The sequence below is a fragment of the Lipotes vexillifer genome, unplaced genomic scaffold (assembly GCF_000442215.2).
Source record: "Lipotes vexillifer unplaced genomic scaffold, Lipotes_vexillifer_v1.1 scaffold1191, whole genome shotgun sequence".
Classification (NCBI taxonomy): Eukaryota; Metazoa; Chordata; class Mammalia; order Artiodactyla; family Lipotidae; genus Lipotes; species Lipotes vexillifer.
Window position 1 is genome coordinate 335,116 of NW_006799014.1, and position 16,977 is coordinate 352,092.

The window sequence follows — 16,977 nt, forward strand, 5'->3', positions numbered from 1 at the left end:
GGGAAAGAGGAAAGGGCGGGAGACGGAGAAGGGGAAGGAGCAATTTACGGAAAGAAGAGAAAAAGGACAACAGCACGTTGGCAAAGCCGCCGCTGGAGTTGCTGGTAAGAGACGGATGCCTCAGACCCTCACCCAAGGCCGTTGTCGGCATTCTGGCCGGAGCGCCAGCGCTCGCGCCGGAGGGAATCGGGTCTCGTGTGCGGGCTTTGTAACCGCGGATGGAACGGGTGTGCCAAGCTGCGAACGCCATCTCCCCAGGCCCTTGCCCGCTCTCACCCCTAACCCCGACCCTGCGTCCAAGGTCTAGGTCTAGTGTTGCGGAAGGTCAGATCTCGTCAGGTCTAGTGTTGAAGAGGAGGCCTTAGTGGGGTTCACGGGAGCGCGGGGAACAGCCCTCTTTCCAGCCCCATCTCTGTCCGACGCCCAACGCTAGCTCCCAGTCCGCCCACGACACTGAAACCAGCCCCAAACCCTCACCACACATGCGCTCTCCCAATCTTTTCTGTTTCGTAAGTTCCATGTGGGAAGGTGCAGGGTTCCTGAATTTGTGCAGAATGTGTTTTGGGTCCCTCTGGACATTTTCTGTGGGCGCTGAGGTTACTACTTCCATTGTTTTCAGACCACCAGCGCCCAGAAGGGACGGGCACAAAGGTTTAACTGAGAGGTCTCAGAAACCAGGCACTGCAGTCACAAAAGGACAAATACCTATGATTCCACGTATATGATGTACCTAGAGTAGTCAGAATCGTAGAGAATAGAATGGTGGGGCCTGGGGGAAGGGGGAGTGAGGAGTTCGAGTTTAATGAGTACAGTTTCAATCTTACAAGATGAACAGTTTTGGAGATGGTTAGTGGTGATGGTTGCACAATATTATGAATGGATTTAATATCACCGTATGTTTAAGAATGGTTATGATGGTAAATTTTATGTTGTGTATTTTACTACGATTTAAAAATTGAGGGGGAAGAAGGAAAAACAGGCATTATTTGGATCAGCTCAGTGGGCTCTGTGCTCCTGGAGTTCCTGAGCTCAGAGCTGCTTTCTGGTTCTAAACAATGTGAATTATTAATGGAGATTTGATCTCTGGTAAAACACAGACTACATAGGTTCACATATAGTTAAATGAATAACTTTTGCAAGGAACAGTGTTGTTGAGAATCACATTTCGGGTCTGAACTCCTGGTTTACAGTAACCCCAGCTTTTCTTAAGAGATTATAAATATGAGGAGGCTTGTATTTTAGACTAAAAAATAAGCAAAATGTAAAGCATCAATGACTGCAGAATTTCTAGGGGTTTAGGAGCAGCGATATGGTTGGAAAGGGAGTAGGGAACTGTTTTTATTCACAAAATTTCATAGGATCTAAGGTGCCATTATTTTAGGTAACACAAACAAAGAAAAAAAATGCTTCCAACCAAAATATGATATACCATAGATTGTAAAGTCCTTATTTCAGAGATGTTAAAATGTGAGGGAAAAAAAACCCAGAAAACAAACAGCATCTTGGAACTGATGAAATATGTTGGGATAGCCTGAGTAGAGCCATTGGTGGAGATAATGAGAGGGACACAATCCACAACTTGCAGCCAATTCTTGGTGGCATCATTGCTTTAAAGCATCCCCTTCATGCATCAAGTCCCTCTTCCTTACCATCACTCTCTCAGAATGACACTATGACATTTAGGTGTGGGTAAGAGGGAACCGGGAGGAAGTGGGGATGGGGAGAGGAAACACCTATGGAAATACCTTTTGCTTTAAGAGCCATCAAGAATTCACTCCAAAAACAAACATTCTGTTATTCACTAGACAGGTTTATTAAATGCTGCCCTGTACAAAAGACCCTATTAGACCAGACCTTAAACCATCTTACTTTGACATAGATCTTATATATTAGAAAAAAAAAAAAAAAGAGGGGGGAGGGGGGATAGACATTTAGTGCTATTTAGGATCACTTTTTTTTTTTTTAAACAGAAATCCAGTCTAAGTCTAATGTCAACATTTAGTGTTCAAGCAGAAATGTATAAGATTATTATTTTTAAACCAATGCCACTGAAGACATTTATTAGTGTTTTTTATGCATGAGAAATCTCTTTAGTAGGCTGTTTGAGAAATAGAATTCCTGTGAGTAGTCTGGCTGGATTGTTGCTCATTTATTACTGTTTACATTAAAGTTTGTACCCTAAAAGTCACCTTTCTGAGCACTCTGAAATTTCTATTTCTGTCTTCATACCAGCCTGCCCTTCTTGCCCCTCAGTCACTTGTCATAAAATTTTCTACGGTTGGTATGTTGGTAGAATGCTTCTTCCTACAGTTTACATCTAGTTCATCAGGCTTTAGCGTCAGATTTTTAAATACTCAATTGTGATTGGAACTGGTTTAACAGTTTCTATAATCTTCTCCTTTTCATTTATGAGGGTAACCTTGCCCTAAGAGCTTTTAATCTAGTGATTCAACTGGGAAGACAAGACAGATTAATAATATGAAACCTTAGATGCTTACACGCTGAGTGACAAAGTCAATATATGGAACAAGTAGGGCGCAAGACCCCATACAACAAATTGAATTCTGTTGCAGTCTCCAATAGACATGAACTCAGGAAGCAAAGTGAAGTTTGAAAATTGACCCTGAAAATATGGCACCTCCCATAAATCCTGATATATATATATAAAGTATTTATTTGATAGATTGACCAGGAGTTGGGGGATGGAGAGGGGGTATGCAATTAATATCACATAACTGATAGCTGATTATATAAAATACAAACTGACTGGTACAGTTTGTTCTAGACCTATTAAATGTTTTGCGATGTTTTGTTCTGGTTTACAATTCCACAATATTATTGGCAGGCACACTGCCAGGAGCCAGGAAAACCAGGCCCTGATAGCATAGCTTTATTGACTTATCTTTTGTTTCACAGGAGAAAAATAAGATCCTAGTGCTGGGCCTGGATGGAGCAGGAAAGACCAGTGTTCTCCACTCTCTAGCTTTAAACAGAGTCCAGCACAGCGTGGCACCAACCCAAGGTTTCAGTGCACTGTGCATCAGCACTGAAGACAGCCAGTTGGAGTTCCTGGAGAGTAAGCTGTATTTCTCAGTAGTTCTGGGGATAACCGATAGCCTATAGCCACATTATTGTTATACCTTAAGCCAGATTTAATGTTATCAACATTGGGTCCTTGTGAAATGAAACACTGGGTCAGATTTTCCTAGATTTTCAGAATGCATGTATAGTTTAGTGCTTGGGTACAGTGTGGGAATCACTTTCTGTTCTTTTCATTTTCTTCTTTTTGCAGTGGTGGTGATAAAGGGGAGTTGAGGGGAAGGCTTTCGCACCCCTCCTATAACAGCCTCCCTCCTCCCTTACTACCCCAAAAAAAATGCAATCTAAGTAAATACAGTGTGTTTCCTTCTCTGCAAATGCAAATAGAGGTAAGCTCCAAACCTCTTGTAACCAGATGGCAACCCAGAAACCCCTCCTCTGGCAGTTCTGGAGTCACCACCTCTCAAAATATTGCTGTACCCCAAAGTTGCATTAGATCCTCTTGTCCCCTCTTTACACTCTCTCCTAGGATGATTTCACCTTTCCTCTTGACATTAAATACTATATATATGCTAATGACTCCCAAATTTATCTCTCCAGCCAAATATATCCACATGTTGCCTGACATCTCTACCTGGCTGTCTCACTGGCCTCTCAAGCCTAATATCATCAAGACAAAATGTTTGATATATCTCCGTATCTGTTCCTTTCCCTTGTAATCCAACTGGTCAGTAAATGTCTCCTCACCCATCAACATGCTCAAGCCAGAAAACTGGGAGTTTTCTGTACCCCCTTTTGTACCCCACCTCCAGCCTGCAAGTAAAATGCTATGAATTTTTGCTTTCATTCAGTTGCGAAGAGAAAATGGTGGGCAGAGAAATTGGTAAACCTGCAGGCAAATCTTTATGATAAAAGCATTGTTAAGAATAGAGTTCTCAATTTCCCCAGAAGCTATGGAAGAAATAATATTTTTAATGAAATGGATGGCTAACAAAAGTCTCAAAATATAAAAAGTGAAAAGAAAAAAGGGAAGGAAAGGAAAGGGAAGGGAAAAAAGAAAGGGAGATAGGAAGAAAAAAGAAAACTCCAGTTAGGGGGAGAAATGGACAGATCTGCCATTGGAGTGAGGGGTTTCAACATATCTTTGTCAATTATTAATAAGATCAAGGAGAAAAGATATCTGCAGAGATATATAAAATTTGAACACAGTCAACAAGTTCGATCTAGTGAATAATATAAAATTGTCCAATTAGACAATTTTAGCCACATATAAAAGTTAAAATTCACATTCTTCTCAAACACTCACAGAACAATTACCAGCAATGACCGCTTACTGGGCCATACAGCAAGTCTTAACAAAGTTTTCAAAGAGGATGCATCATACAAACTGTGTTCTCAACTACGTTGCTGTCAAGTTAGAAGTTAATACCTAAAAGATAGCAATCCCTATGTAGGTGAAATGTCATGGTGTTGCCAAAAACATGGGGAACGACATGTTCATTCATCTTTAAACTACATATGTTAAAACCATATGAATTACTTGGATTATACACATTCTTTAAAAAAATTAAAAACACAGGGCTTCCCTGGTGGCGCAGTGGTTGAGAGTCCGCCTGCCGATGCAGGGGACACGGGTTCGTGCCCCGGTCTGGGAGGATCCCGCATGCCGCGGAGTGGCTGGGCCCGTGAGCCATGGCCGCTGGGCCTGCGCGTCCGGAGTCTGTGCTCCGCAACGGGAGAGGCCACAGCAGTGAGAGGCCCGCATACAGCAAAAAAAAAAAAAAAAAATTAAAAACACAAAATACTTCAAAGAATGACTAGCCTGGCTCTCCATACAAAAGAAAACAAAGACAAATCAACACCCTTTCCTATTCGTTTTTTAAATGGTATTGTTAAGTCCCTACAACAGGAGTCTGCACACTTTTTCTGCAGAGGGCTCTAGAGTAGCTAATGTAGACTTTGTGGCCGCGTGGGCTCTGTGCAGCTACTCAACCCTGCAGTTGTGCTGCGAAAGCAGCCAGAGACCATATGTGCACAAATCTATGTGCCTGTGTTCTCATACAACTTTATTTGTACTGAAATCCAAATGTGATATAATGTTCATGTGTTACAAAATGGTATTCTTTTTTTCCCCAAACATTTAAAAAGGTAGAATCCATTTTTTGTTCGTGGGCTGTACAAAAATAGGCAGTGAGCCAGATTTAGGCTGTGGGCCATTGCTTGTCATATTCTGTCCCAGGAGAAAAATAAAAACTGAATTCATTGTGTATGTATTATTATCATTCCAAAAAGTTTCTTCTGGGAAGAATCAGCAGAATGAAATAACCCAAAGGAATTTTTTCTGAAGCAAGTATTCCTGAATGCCCACAGGATCATATTAATTCTTTGTGCAAGATTAAGAGAGGAAATTAGTTCTGGGATTTTGACAAAGGAAAAAAGTTGTGCAAGTGAGGCTAGCCAATGACATTTAAATCAGTCCATTTAAAACTTATTTTAGAGAAATATGTGTTTTAACCCACCACCCTGAATTATTTTAGTATCCTACTCCCATTCGCTGAGCTATACCTGACAGACAGGCATTGGCCATCGTGGCTGCTGTGTATAACAGATCAGGAGGCATCCACTGTAGCACAAATTTAAGATCTTTATGCTGGTCCTTTGTGTTCCAGAATGAGTGACCCGCTTGTGGAGGGTAACTATTCCCACCAATCATTTCCCCAGTAACATCGCTCAGGTTGTTTGAAGAATTGGGTAGAGTCTCACAGAGGTCTTTTATCAGAATATGTATCCAGTGTTCAGGAATTATCAAAATGTGTCTTTCCTGCCCCCCTCAGTGGACTCTTCTGAGGTTTGTGTGTGTGTCTTCCTTCTCTACTGTTCTTTGTAGTTGGTGGCAGCGAACCTTTCCGTTCCTGTTGGGAAATGTACCTGTCCAAGGGATTGCTGCTAATCTTTGTGGTGGATTCAGCAGATCACAACAGATTACCTGAAGCCAAGAAGCACCTTCATCAACTAATTGGGACAAATCCAATCCTTCCTCTGGTTGTGTTTGCAAACAAACAGGTAAAAATTTGTGCAAATATAAATTGTACTCAATAGTTTTATTATTAATACAAGAAGTAGAAATGTCTACTTTTAATAGCAAGATATTCAATAATATGTTGTATGTTCAGTTTATACTATTAGATCTATTGGATTATACAGTCAGCCCTCCATATCTGTGAATTCAACAACCTGTGGATCAGGAAAAAAAAGATTCTGGAAAGTTCCAGAAAGTAAAACTTGTATTTGCCACACACAGGCAACTATTTACATAGTATTTACATTGTATTAAGTATTATAAGTAATCTAGAGATGATTTAAAGTATATGGGAGGATGTGCATAAGTTATTTGCAAATACTGTGCCATTTTATGTAAGGGGCTTGAGCATCCTCAGATTTTGGTGTCTGCTGGGGTCTTGGAACCAATCCCCTTCAGATACCAAGGGACAGCAGTAAATTCCTTGAGAGCAGAGACTATCATTCACCTTTGTGTCCCTTGTAAAACCTAGCATAATGCCTTGTACATAGTAGGAATTCAACAAATATCCGTTGAATTTGTTTTTTTTAAATTTAATTTTGTCTATTTATTTTTTACAGAGCAGGTTCTTACTAGTTATCTGTTTTACACATATTAGTGTATATATGTCAATCCCGATCTCCCAATTCATCCCACCACCACCACCCCACTTTCCCGCCTTGGTGTCCACATGTTTGTTCTCTACATCTGTGTCTCTATTTATGCCCTGCAAACTGGTTCATCTGTACCATTTTTCTGGGTTCCACATATATGCATTAATATATGATATTTGTTTTTCTCTTTCTGACTTACTTCACTCTGTATGACAGTCTCTAGGTCCATCCACGTCTCTACAAGTGAACCAATTTCATTCCTTTTTATGGCTGAGTAATATCCCATTGTATATACATACCATATCTACTTTATCCATTCATCTGTCAGTGGGCATTTAGGTTGCTTCCATGACCTGGCTATTGTAATTAGTGCTGCAATGAACATTGGAGTGCATGTGTCTTTTTGAATTATGGTTTTCTCTGGGTATATGCCCAGTAGTGGGATTGCTAGGTCATATGGTAATTCTATTTTTAGTTTTTTAAGGAGCCTCCATACTGTTCTCCATAGTGGCTGTATCAATTTACATTCCTACCAACAGTGCAAGGGGGTTCCCATTTCTCCACACCCTCTCCAGCATTTATTGTTTGTAGATTTTCTGATGATGCTCATTCTAACTGGTCTGGTGATACCTCATTGTAGTTTTGATTTGCATTTCTCTAATAATTAGTGATGTTGAACAGCTTTTCATGTGCCTTTTGGCCATCTGTATGTCCTCTTTGGAGAGATGTCTATTTAGGTCTTCTGCCCATTTTTGGATTGGGTTGTTTGTTTTTGTTTTTGTTTTGCGGTACGCGGGCCTCTCACTGTTGTGGTCTCTCCCGTTGTGGAGCACAGGCTCCGGCCGCACAGGCTCAGCGGCCATGGCTCATGGGCCCAGCTGCTCCGCGGCATGTGGGATCCTCCTGGACCGGGGCACGAACCCGTATCCCCTGCATCGGCAGGCGGACTCTCAACCACTGCGCCACCAGGGAAGCCCGGGTTGTTTGTTTTTTTAATACTGAGCTGCAAGAGCTGTTTATATATTTTGGAGATTAATCCTTTGTCCGTTGATTCGTTTGCAAATATTTTCTCCCATTCTGAGGGTTGTCTTTTCATTTTGTTTATAGTTGCCTTTGCTGTGCAAAAGCTTTTAAGTTTCATTAGGTCCCATTTGTTTATTTTTGTTTTTCTTTCCATTACTCTAGGACGTGGGTCAAAAAAGATCTTGCTGTGATTTATGTCAAAGAGTGTTCTTGCTATGTTTTCCTCTAATAGTTTTATAGTGTCCAGTCTTACATTTAGGTCTGTAATCCATTTTGAGTTTATTTTTGTGTATGGAGTTAGAAAGTGTTCTAATTTCATTCTTTGTAGCTGTCCAGTATTCCTAGTACCACTTATTGAAGAGACTGTCTTTTCTCCATTGTATATCCTTGCCTCCTTTGTCATAGATTGGTTGACCATAGGTGCATGGGTTTATCTCTGGGCTTTCTATCCTGTTCCATTGATCTATATTTCTGTTTTAGTGCCAGCACCGTATTATATGATTACTGTAGCTTTGTAGTATAGTCTGAAGTCAGAGAGTCTGATTCCTCCAGCTCCGTTTTTTTCCCTCAAGACTGCTTTGCTATTCGGGATCTTTTGTGTCTCCATAAAGATTTTAAGATTTTTTGTTATAGTTCTGTAAAAAAATGCCACTGGTAATTTGATAGGGATTGCATTGAATCTGTAGATTGCTTAGTGTACCTTAGTGATTTTCACAATATTGGTTCTTCCAATCCAAGAACACGGTATATCTCTCCATCTGTTTGTGTCATCTTTGATTTCTTTCATTAATCTCTTACAGTGTTCTGCATACACGTCTTTTGTCTCCTTAGGTAGGTTTATTCCTAGGTATTTTATTCTTTTTGTTGCAATGCTGAATGGGATTGTTTCCTTAATTTCTCTTTCTGATCTTTCATTGTTATTGTATAGGAATGCAAGAGATTTCTGTGCATTAATTTTGTACCCTGCAACTTCACCAAACTCATTGATTAGCTCTAGTAGTTTTCTGGTGGCATCTTTAGGATTCTCTATGTATAGTATCATGTCATCAGCAAAAAGTGACAGTTTTACTTCTTCGTTTCCAATTTGGATTCCTTTTATTTCTTTTTTTTTTCTCTGATTGCTGTGGCTAGGACTTCCAAAACTATGTTGAATAATAATGGTGAAAGTGGACGTCCTTGTCTTGTACCTGATTTTAGAGGAAATGCTTTCAGTTTTTCACCATTGAGAATGATGTTTGCTATGGGTTTGTCGTATATGGCCTTTATTATGTTGAGGTAGGTTCCCTCTATGCCCACTTTCTGGAGAGTTTTTATCATAAATGGGTGTTGACTTTTGGCAAAAGCTTTTTCTGCATCTATTGAGATGACCATATGGTTTTTCTCCTTCAGTTTGTTAATATGGTGTATCACATTGATTGATTTGTGTATGTTGAAGAATCCTTGCATCCCTGGGGTAAATCCCACTTGATCATGTGTATGATCTTTTTAATGTGTTGTTGGATTCTGTTTGCTAGTATTTTGTTGAGGATTTTTGATCCATATTCTGTTTATTGCATCAGTGATATTGGTCTGTAATTTTCTTTTCTTGTAGTATCTCTGTCTGGTGTTGGTATCAGGCTGATGGTGGCCTCGTAGAATGAGTTTGGGAGTGTTCCTTCCTCTGCAATTTTTGGAAGAGTTTGAGAAAGATGGGTATTAGCTCTTCTCTAAATATTTGATGGAATTCACCTGTGAAGCCATCTGGTACAGGACTTTTGTTTGTTGGAAGATTTTTAATCACAGTTTCAATTTCATTACTTGTGATTGGTCTGTTCATATTTTCTATCTCTTCCTGGTTCAGTCTTGGAAGATTATACCTTTCTAAGAACTTGTCCATTTCTTCCAGGTTTTCCATTTTATTGGCATAGAGTTGCTTGTAGTAGTCTCTTAGGATGCTTTGTGTTTCTGCGGTGTCTGTTGTAACTTCTCCTTTTTCATTTCTAATTTTATTTGAGTCCCCTCCCTCTTTTTCTTGATGAATCTGGCTAAATGTTTATCAATTTTGTTTATCTACTCAAATAACCAGCTTTTAGTTTTCTTGATCTTTGCTCTTGTTTTCTTTGTTTCTATTTCATTTATTTCTGCTCTGATATTTATGATTTCTTTCCTTCTGCTAACTTTGGGTTTTGTGTGTTCTTTCTCTAGTTCCTTTAGGTGTAAGTTTAGATTGTTTATTGGAGATTTTTCTTGTTTCCTGAGGTAAGATTTTATCGCTATAAACTTCCCTCTTAGCACTGCTTTTGCTGCATTCTGTAGGTTTTGGATCATCGTTTTTTCATTGTCATTTGTCTCTAGGGTGTTTTTGATTTCCTCTTTGATTTCTTCAGTGATCTCTTGGTTATTTAGTAATGTATTGTTTGCCTCCATGTGTTTGTGTTTTTTACGTTTTTTTTCCCTGTAATTGATTTCTAATCTCATAGTGTTGTGGTCAGAAAAGATGCTTGATATGATTTCAGTTTTCTTATATTTACCGAGGCTTGATTTGTGACCCAAGATGTGATCTATCCTGGCAAATGTTCCGTGGACACTTGAGAAGAAAGTGTAATCTGCTGTTTTTGGATGGAATGTCCTATAAATATCAATTAAATCTATCTGGTCTATTGTGTCATTTAAAGCTTCTCTTTCCTTATTAATTTCTGTCTGGATGATCTGTCCATTGGTGTAAGTGAGGTGTTAATATCTGCCACTATTATTGTGTTACTGTCAATTTCTTCTTTTATGGCTGTTAGCAGTTGCCTTATGTATTCAGGTGCTCCTATGTTGGGTGCATATATATTTATAATTGTTATATCTTCTTCTTGGATTGATCCCTTGATCATTATGTAGTGTCCTTCCTTGTCTCTTGTAACATTCTTTATTTTAAAGTCTATTTTATCTTATATGCATATTGCTACTCCAGCTTTCTTTTGATTTCCATTTGCGTGGAAAATCTTTTTCCATCCCCTCACTTTCAGTCTGTATGTGTCCCTAGGTCTGAAGTTGGTCTCTTGTAGACAATGTATATGGGTCTTGTTTTTGTATCCATTCAGTGAGCCTGTGTCTTTTGGTTGGAGCATTTAATCCATTCATGTTTAAGGTAATTACCCATATGTATGTTCCTATTACCATTTTCTTTATTGTTATGGGTTTGTTATTGTAGGTCCTTTTCTCCTCTTTTGTTTCCTGCCTAGAGAAGTTCCTTTAGCATTTGTTGTAGATCTGGTTTGGTGGTGCTGAATTCTCTTAGCTTTTGCTTGTCTGTAAAGCTTTTGATTTCTCCATCGAATCTGAATGAGATCCTTGCTGGGTAGAGTAATCTTGGTTGTAGTTTCTTCCCTTTCATCACTTTAAATATGTCATGTGACCCCCTTCTGGCTTGTAAAGTTTCTTCTGAGAAATCAGCTGTTAACATTATGGGAGTTCCCTTGTATGTTATTTGTCATTTTTCCCTTGTTGCTTTCAGTAATTTTTCTTTGTCTTTAATTTTTGCCAATTTGATTAGTATATGTCTCAGCGTGTTTCTCCTTGGTTTTTTCCTGCATGGGACTTGGGTGGCTTTCTGGACTTGGGTGGCTATTTCCTTTCCCATGTTAGGGAAGTTTTTGACTATAATCTCTTCAAATATATTCTCAGGTCCTTTCTCTCTTTCTTCTCCTTCTGGGACCCCTATAATGAGAGTGTTGTTGCATTTAATGTTGTCCCAGAGGTCTCTTAGGCTGTCTTCATTTCTTTTCATTCTTTTTTCTTTGTTCTGTTCCATGGCAGTGAATTCCACCATTCTGTCTTCCAGGTCATTTATCCATTCTTCTGCTTTAGTTATGCTGCTATTGATTCCATCTAGTGTATTTTTCATTTCATTTATTGTATTGTTCATCTCTGTTTGTTCGTCCTTTGTTTCTTCTAGGTGTTTGTTCTTTAATTCTTCTAGGTCTTTGTTAAACATTTCTTGCATCTTCTCCATCCTTGCCTCCATTCTTTTTCCGAGGTCCTGGATCATCTTCACTATCATTATTCTCAATTCTTTTTCTGGAAGGTTGTCTATCTCCACTTCCTTTAGTTGTTTTACTGGGGTTTTGTCTTGTTCCTTCATGTGGGACATAGTCCTCTGCCTTTTCATTTTGTCTATCTTTCTGTGAATGGTTTCATTCCATAGGCTGCAGAATTGTAGTTACTCTTGCTTATGCTGTCTGTCCTCTGATGGATGAGGCTATCTAAGAGGTTTGTGCAAGCTTCCTGATGGGAGGGACTGGTGGTGGGTAGGGTTGGGTGTTGCTGTGGTGGGCAGAGCTCAGTAAAACTTTAATCAGCTTGTCTGCTGATGGGTGGGGTTGGGTTCCCTCCCTGTTGGTTCTTTGGCCTGAGGCAACCCAGCACTGGAGCCTACCAGCTCTTTGGTGAGGCTAATGGCGGACTCTGGGGGGGGGCTCACGCCAAGGAGTACTTCCCAGAACTTCTGCTGCCAGTGTCCTTGTCCCTTGGTGAGCCACAGCCATCCCCTGCTTCTGCCACAGACCCTCCAACACTAGCAGGTTGGTCTGGTTCAGTCTTCTGTGGGGCCACTGCTCCTTCCACTGGTTCCGGATGCACACACTCCTTTGAGTGTGCCCTCCAAGAGTGGAGTCTCTGTTTCCCCCCAGTCCTGTCAAAGTCCTGCAGTCAAATCCCGCTAGCCTCAAAGTCTGATTCTCTAGGAATTCCTCCTGCTGTTGCCAGACCCCCAGGTTGGGAAGCCTGATGTGGGGCTCAGAACCTTCACTCCAGTGGGTTGACTTCTGTGGTATAAGTCTTCTCCAGTTTGTGAGTCACCCACCCAGCAGTTACGCAATTTGATTTTATTGTGGTTCCACCCCTCCTACCATCTCATTGTGGCTTCTCCTTTGTCTTTGGATGTGGGGTATCTTTTTTGGTGAGTTCCAGTGTCTTCCTGTCGATGACTGTTCAGCAGTTAGTTGTGATTCCAGTGCTCTTGCAAGAAGGAGTGAGCACACGTCCTTCTACTCCACCATCTTGAACCATTCTACCTGTTGAATTTAATTCAGTAAACATTTATTGACTTTTGAATTGATGTCTACAAAATATTTGCATGTTTAATATGTATAAAGAAGTGGTTTTAGATTAATGAGCCTGACCTGAATTTATTTCACACACATGCATTAAAATATTAAATGTTCATGAAGAAATTGGAACCCTTGTGCAGTGTTGGTGGGGATGTCAAATGGTGCAGCCACTGTGAAAAACAGTATGGCAGTTCCTTAAAAAATTAAAAATAGAGTTTTCATATAGTCCAGCAATCCACTTCTGGGTATATAACCAATAGAGTTGAAAGCAGGAACTCAAACAGATATTTGCACAGCCATGTTCATAGCAGAATTATTCACAGTAGCCAAAAGGTAGAAGCAACCCAAGTGTCCATCCACAGATGAATGAATAAACAAAATGAGATATATACATACAATGGATATTATTCAGCCTTAAAAAAGGAAATTCTGACACATGCTACAACATAGATGAACTTTGAAGACATTATGCTAAGTGAAATAAGCCAGTTACAAAAAGACAAATACTGTATGATTACACTTTAAACAAAAAAATTCTTTATTTACTTTTGGCTGCACTGGGTCTTCGTTGCTCCGTGCAGTCTTTCTCTAATTGCGGCGAGTGGGGGCTACTCTTCGTTGCGGTGTGCAGGCTTCTCATTGCGGTGGCTTCTCTTGTTGTGGACCACAGGCTCTAGGCATGCAGGATTCAGTAGTTGTGGCACACGGGCTCAGTAGTTGTGGCCCGCAGGTTCTAGAGCACAGGCTTAGTACTTGTGGCGCATGGGCTTAGTTGCTCCATGGCATGTGGGATCTTCCCAGACCAGGGTTCAAACCCATGTCCCCTGCATTGGCAGGCGGATTCTTAACCACAACGCCACCAGTGAAGTCCCTGAATACACTTTTACGAGGTCCCTAGAGTAGTCAAATTCATAGAAATGCAAAGTAGAATAGTGGTTGCCAGGGCCTGGGGGAGGGAGAAATGGGAAGTTATTGTTTAATGGGTACAGAGTATCAGTTTTACAAGTTGAAAAGAGTTCTGGAGATGGATGGTGTACAACAATGTGAATGTACTTATTTGTACACTGAACTGTACACTTAAAATTGGTTAAAATGGCAAATTTCTTTATGTGTATTTTACTACAATAAAGAAAGTTTAAAAAGGTGGTAGACATCTATAGCATTGTACAGGCATACCTCATTTTATTGCACTTTGCAGATATTGTGTTTTTTACAAATCAAAGGTTTGTGGCAACCCTGCATTGAGCAAGTCTATAGGTACCATTTTCCCAAAAGCATTTCTCACTTCATGTCTCTGTGTAGCATTTTAGTAATTCTTGCAATATTTCAAACTTTTAAGATTATTATTATATTTGTTATGATAAACTGTGATCAGTGATCTTTGATGTTACTATTGCAAAAAGATTACAACTTGCTGCAGGCTCAGATGATGGTTAGCATTTTTTAGCAGTAAGGTATTTTTTAATTAAGATATGTACTTTTTTAGACAATGCTATTGCACACTTAACAGACTACAGTAGTGTAAACATAACTTTTATATGTACTGACAAAAAAATTCATGTGACTAGCTTTATTGCAGTATTCATTTTTTTATTTTATTTATTTATTTATATATTTTTTTGCGGTACATGGGCCTCTCACTGTTGTGGCCTCTCCCGTTGTAGAGCACAGGCTCCAGACGCGCAGGCTCAGCGGCCATGGCTCACAGGCCCAGCTGCTCCGTGGCACGTGGGATCTTCCCGGACCGGGGCACGAACCGGTGTCCTCTGCATCGGCAGGCAGACTCTCAACCACTGCGCCACCAGGGAAGCCCTGCAGTATTCATTTTATTGCAGTAGTCTGGAACCAAATTTGAAATATCTCTGAGGTATGCCTGTAATGCTAAAACCCCTCTCTTAATTGCTAGGGTTGCCAGTCGTAAGAGAGCTCAGTTCCTGCCATTTCTTCCATTACTTTTATGGGTGAATATTTATGGAAGTAAACTAAATAATTACAAATGACAATCTAAAAGTAGGAGTGTATATTAAAGTCCAGCATAGATGCTAGTCCAGCAGATTATTTCTAAAAGAAAAGCTGAAGATTTTTCTTTAATGAGCATCTTAAGTACCACAAACTGTAAAGATTTAGAGGATCCTGGTACACTTAAGTAAGCTGTATAGTATTCCATTGCATAAATATACCACAGCTTTACCATTTTCTTGTTGGATATTTGGTTCATTTCCAATGTTTTATTGCTAAAATCAGTTCTACAGTGAATCTTCATGTATGTGTCTTCTCGTTGATGTGTACCAATATTTCTCTAGTGCATGAGGAATTGCTGGGTTTTGGATTTGTCCATATTCAATTTTGCTAGATATTACCAAGTTGCTTTCCAAAGATATTGAACTAGTTTATTTTTCCTACCAGCAGTATATGACAATTTTTATAGCTCCACATCCTTGTCAATACTTGGCTTGTCAAACTTTCATTTTTGCCAGTCTCATGGGGATGAAATTTTATCTTATTATTCTAATTTGCATTTCCTTAATTACTAGTGAGCTTGAACATTTTTTCAGATGTTCACTGGTTATTAGTTTCAAATTAGTTTCATTCTTTGAAATGAATTTCCACATTTGTGAATTATCTTTTAATATCTTTCCCCAAATTCCTGTTATGGTGTTTATCTTTTCTCCTTTGAGTTGTAGGAGTCTTTCATGTCCTTTGGAAAAAACTTTTGTCTGTTACATACATTACACATATCTTCTCCAGCAATCTATTAGCTTATGATTTTACTTTGTTTATGGTTGTCTTTTTAATACATAGGTTTTCATTTTTTTTTAATAAATTTATTTATTTTTATTTTTGTCTGTGTTGGGTCTTCGTTGCTGCGCACAGGCTTTCTCTAGTTGTGGTGAGCGGGTGCTACTCTTTGTTGCGGTGCTCGGGCTTCTCATTGTGGTGGCTTCTCTTGTTGTGAAGCACGGGCCCTAGGCACGCAGGCTTCAGTAGCTGTGGCATGGGGGCTCAGTAGTTGTGACTCATGGGCTCTAGCGCGCAGGCTCAGTAGTTGTGGCACATGGGCTTTGTTGTTCCATGGCATGTGGGATCTTCCTGGACCAGGGCTCGAACCTGTGTCCCCTGCATTGGCAGGCAGATTCTTAACCACTGTGCCACCAGGGAAGTCCCAGGTTTTCATTTTTAATAGACAAATTTAGCAATACTCTCCTTTGTGGTTTATATCTCTTCATCAAATTGAATAAACAGAGCTATTTCGTGTCAAATTTATAACTTTTACTGGGGTTTAATAATAAAAGGTTTGGATATTCTAGTTTAAGTGTAATGCATCTTGGTTGATGCTCCTTGGCCAAAGTAATTTATTTTTTTGTATGACTCATTGGTTCAAGTTATTACATAAGTATTTTTAAAACGTCAACTTACTATCTTTACTCTTTGAGTGATGATCTCTATTAAGGCACAGTTATGTAAGTGTGGAATGTACCTGATATTTATCCCTGATGTGCTTTTATCATTACAAGGAGCCCCTCCTCCCATGCAACACCCTGCTTCTATTTTCTTCCTCTCTAATTCCATCAGTGACTTTTTTTTTAACTTGAGACATTGTCCACATGTTACTAGATTCATTAACACAGTTGCAAAATTCACTGCGGGCTCTAGGAATAAGTGAATTCAGGTTTCAAACAGGCAATATGTTGGGAGGACCGGAAAGGTAATCATACCACATCAGGAAAAGTCTCACAGGCTCCCAGTTATGGAATTTGATAGGTTCATATTGGTACAAGAAAAAAATGACACAATATTGGACTATTTCCAGATGATTTCCTAAAGCTATGGGAAAACACTATGAAACAACAAAAAGCCAAATACAAATGCAATTTTAGGAGTGAAAATACTTAAACTTTTGCAAAGGACTTAAAAACTATAACTGAATCTGTGTATGTATTTAGGAGAGGGAATGTCAGAGGTCATTTTCATAAATAATTCTTGATGTGTGAGAGGCAAAGAAATATGTTTTGACCTTGGCATTTTGACCTCAAGGAGGTTTTGACCTTGGCATGCAGCATAAACACATGCTTTCTGTCTCCTCATTTTAATCTCTCCTCTCTCTGCCTCTCCCAGTGGGTTTCCATCCTTTAAGCCTTCCCCACTTCTCCATCTTGTCCTCTTTCCC

General features: G+C 39.6%; 1 protein-coding gene across 1 annotated transcript in view; it reads left to right on the top strand.

The window, feature by feature from the left end:
- ARL9 (ARF like GTPase 9) overlaps positions 1-16,977 on the top strand; it is an 18,281-nt gene that overhangs the window by 455 nt on the left and 849 nt on the right. The window contains exons 2-3 of the mRNA XM_007471278.1: positions 2,917-3,076; positions 5,927-6,102. Coding sequence (XP_007471340.1) covers positions 2,917-3,076; positions 5,927-6,102 — 336 coding nt within the window. The remainder of the gene's footprint in view (positions 1-2,916; positions 3,077-5,926; positions 6,103-16,977) is intronic.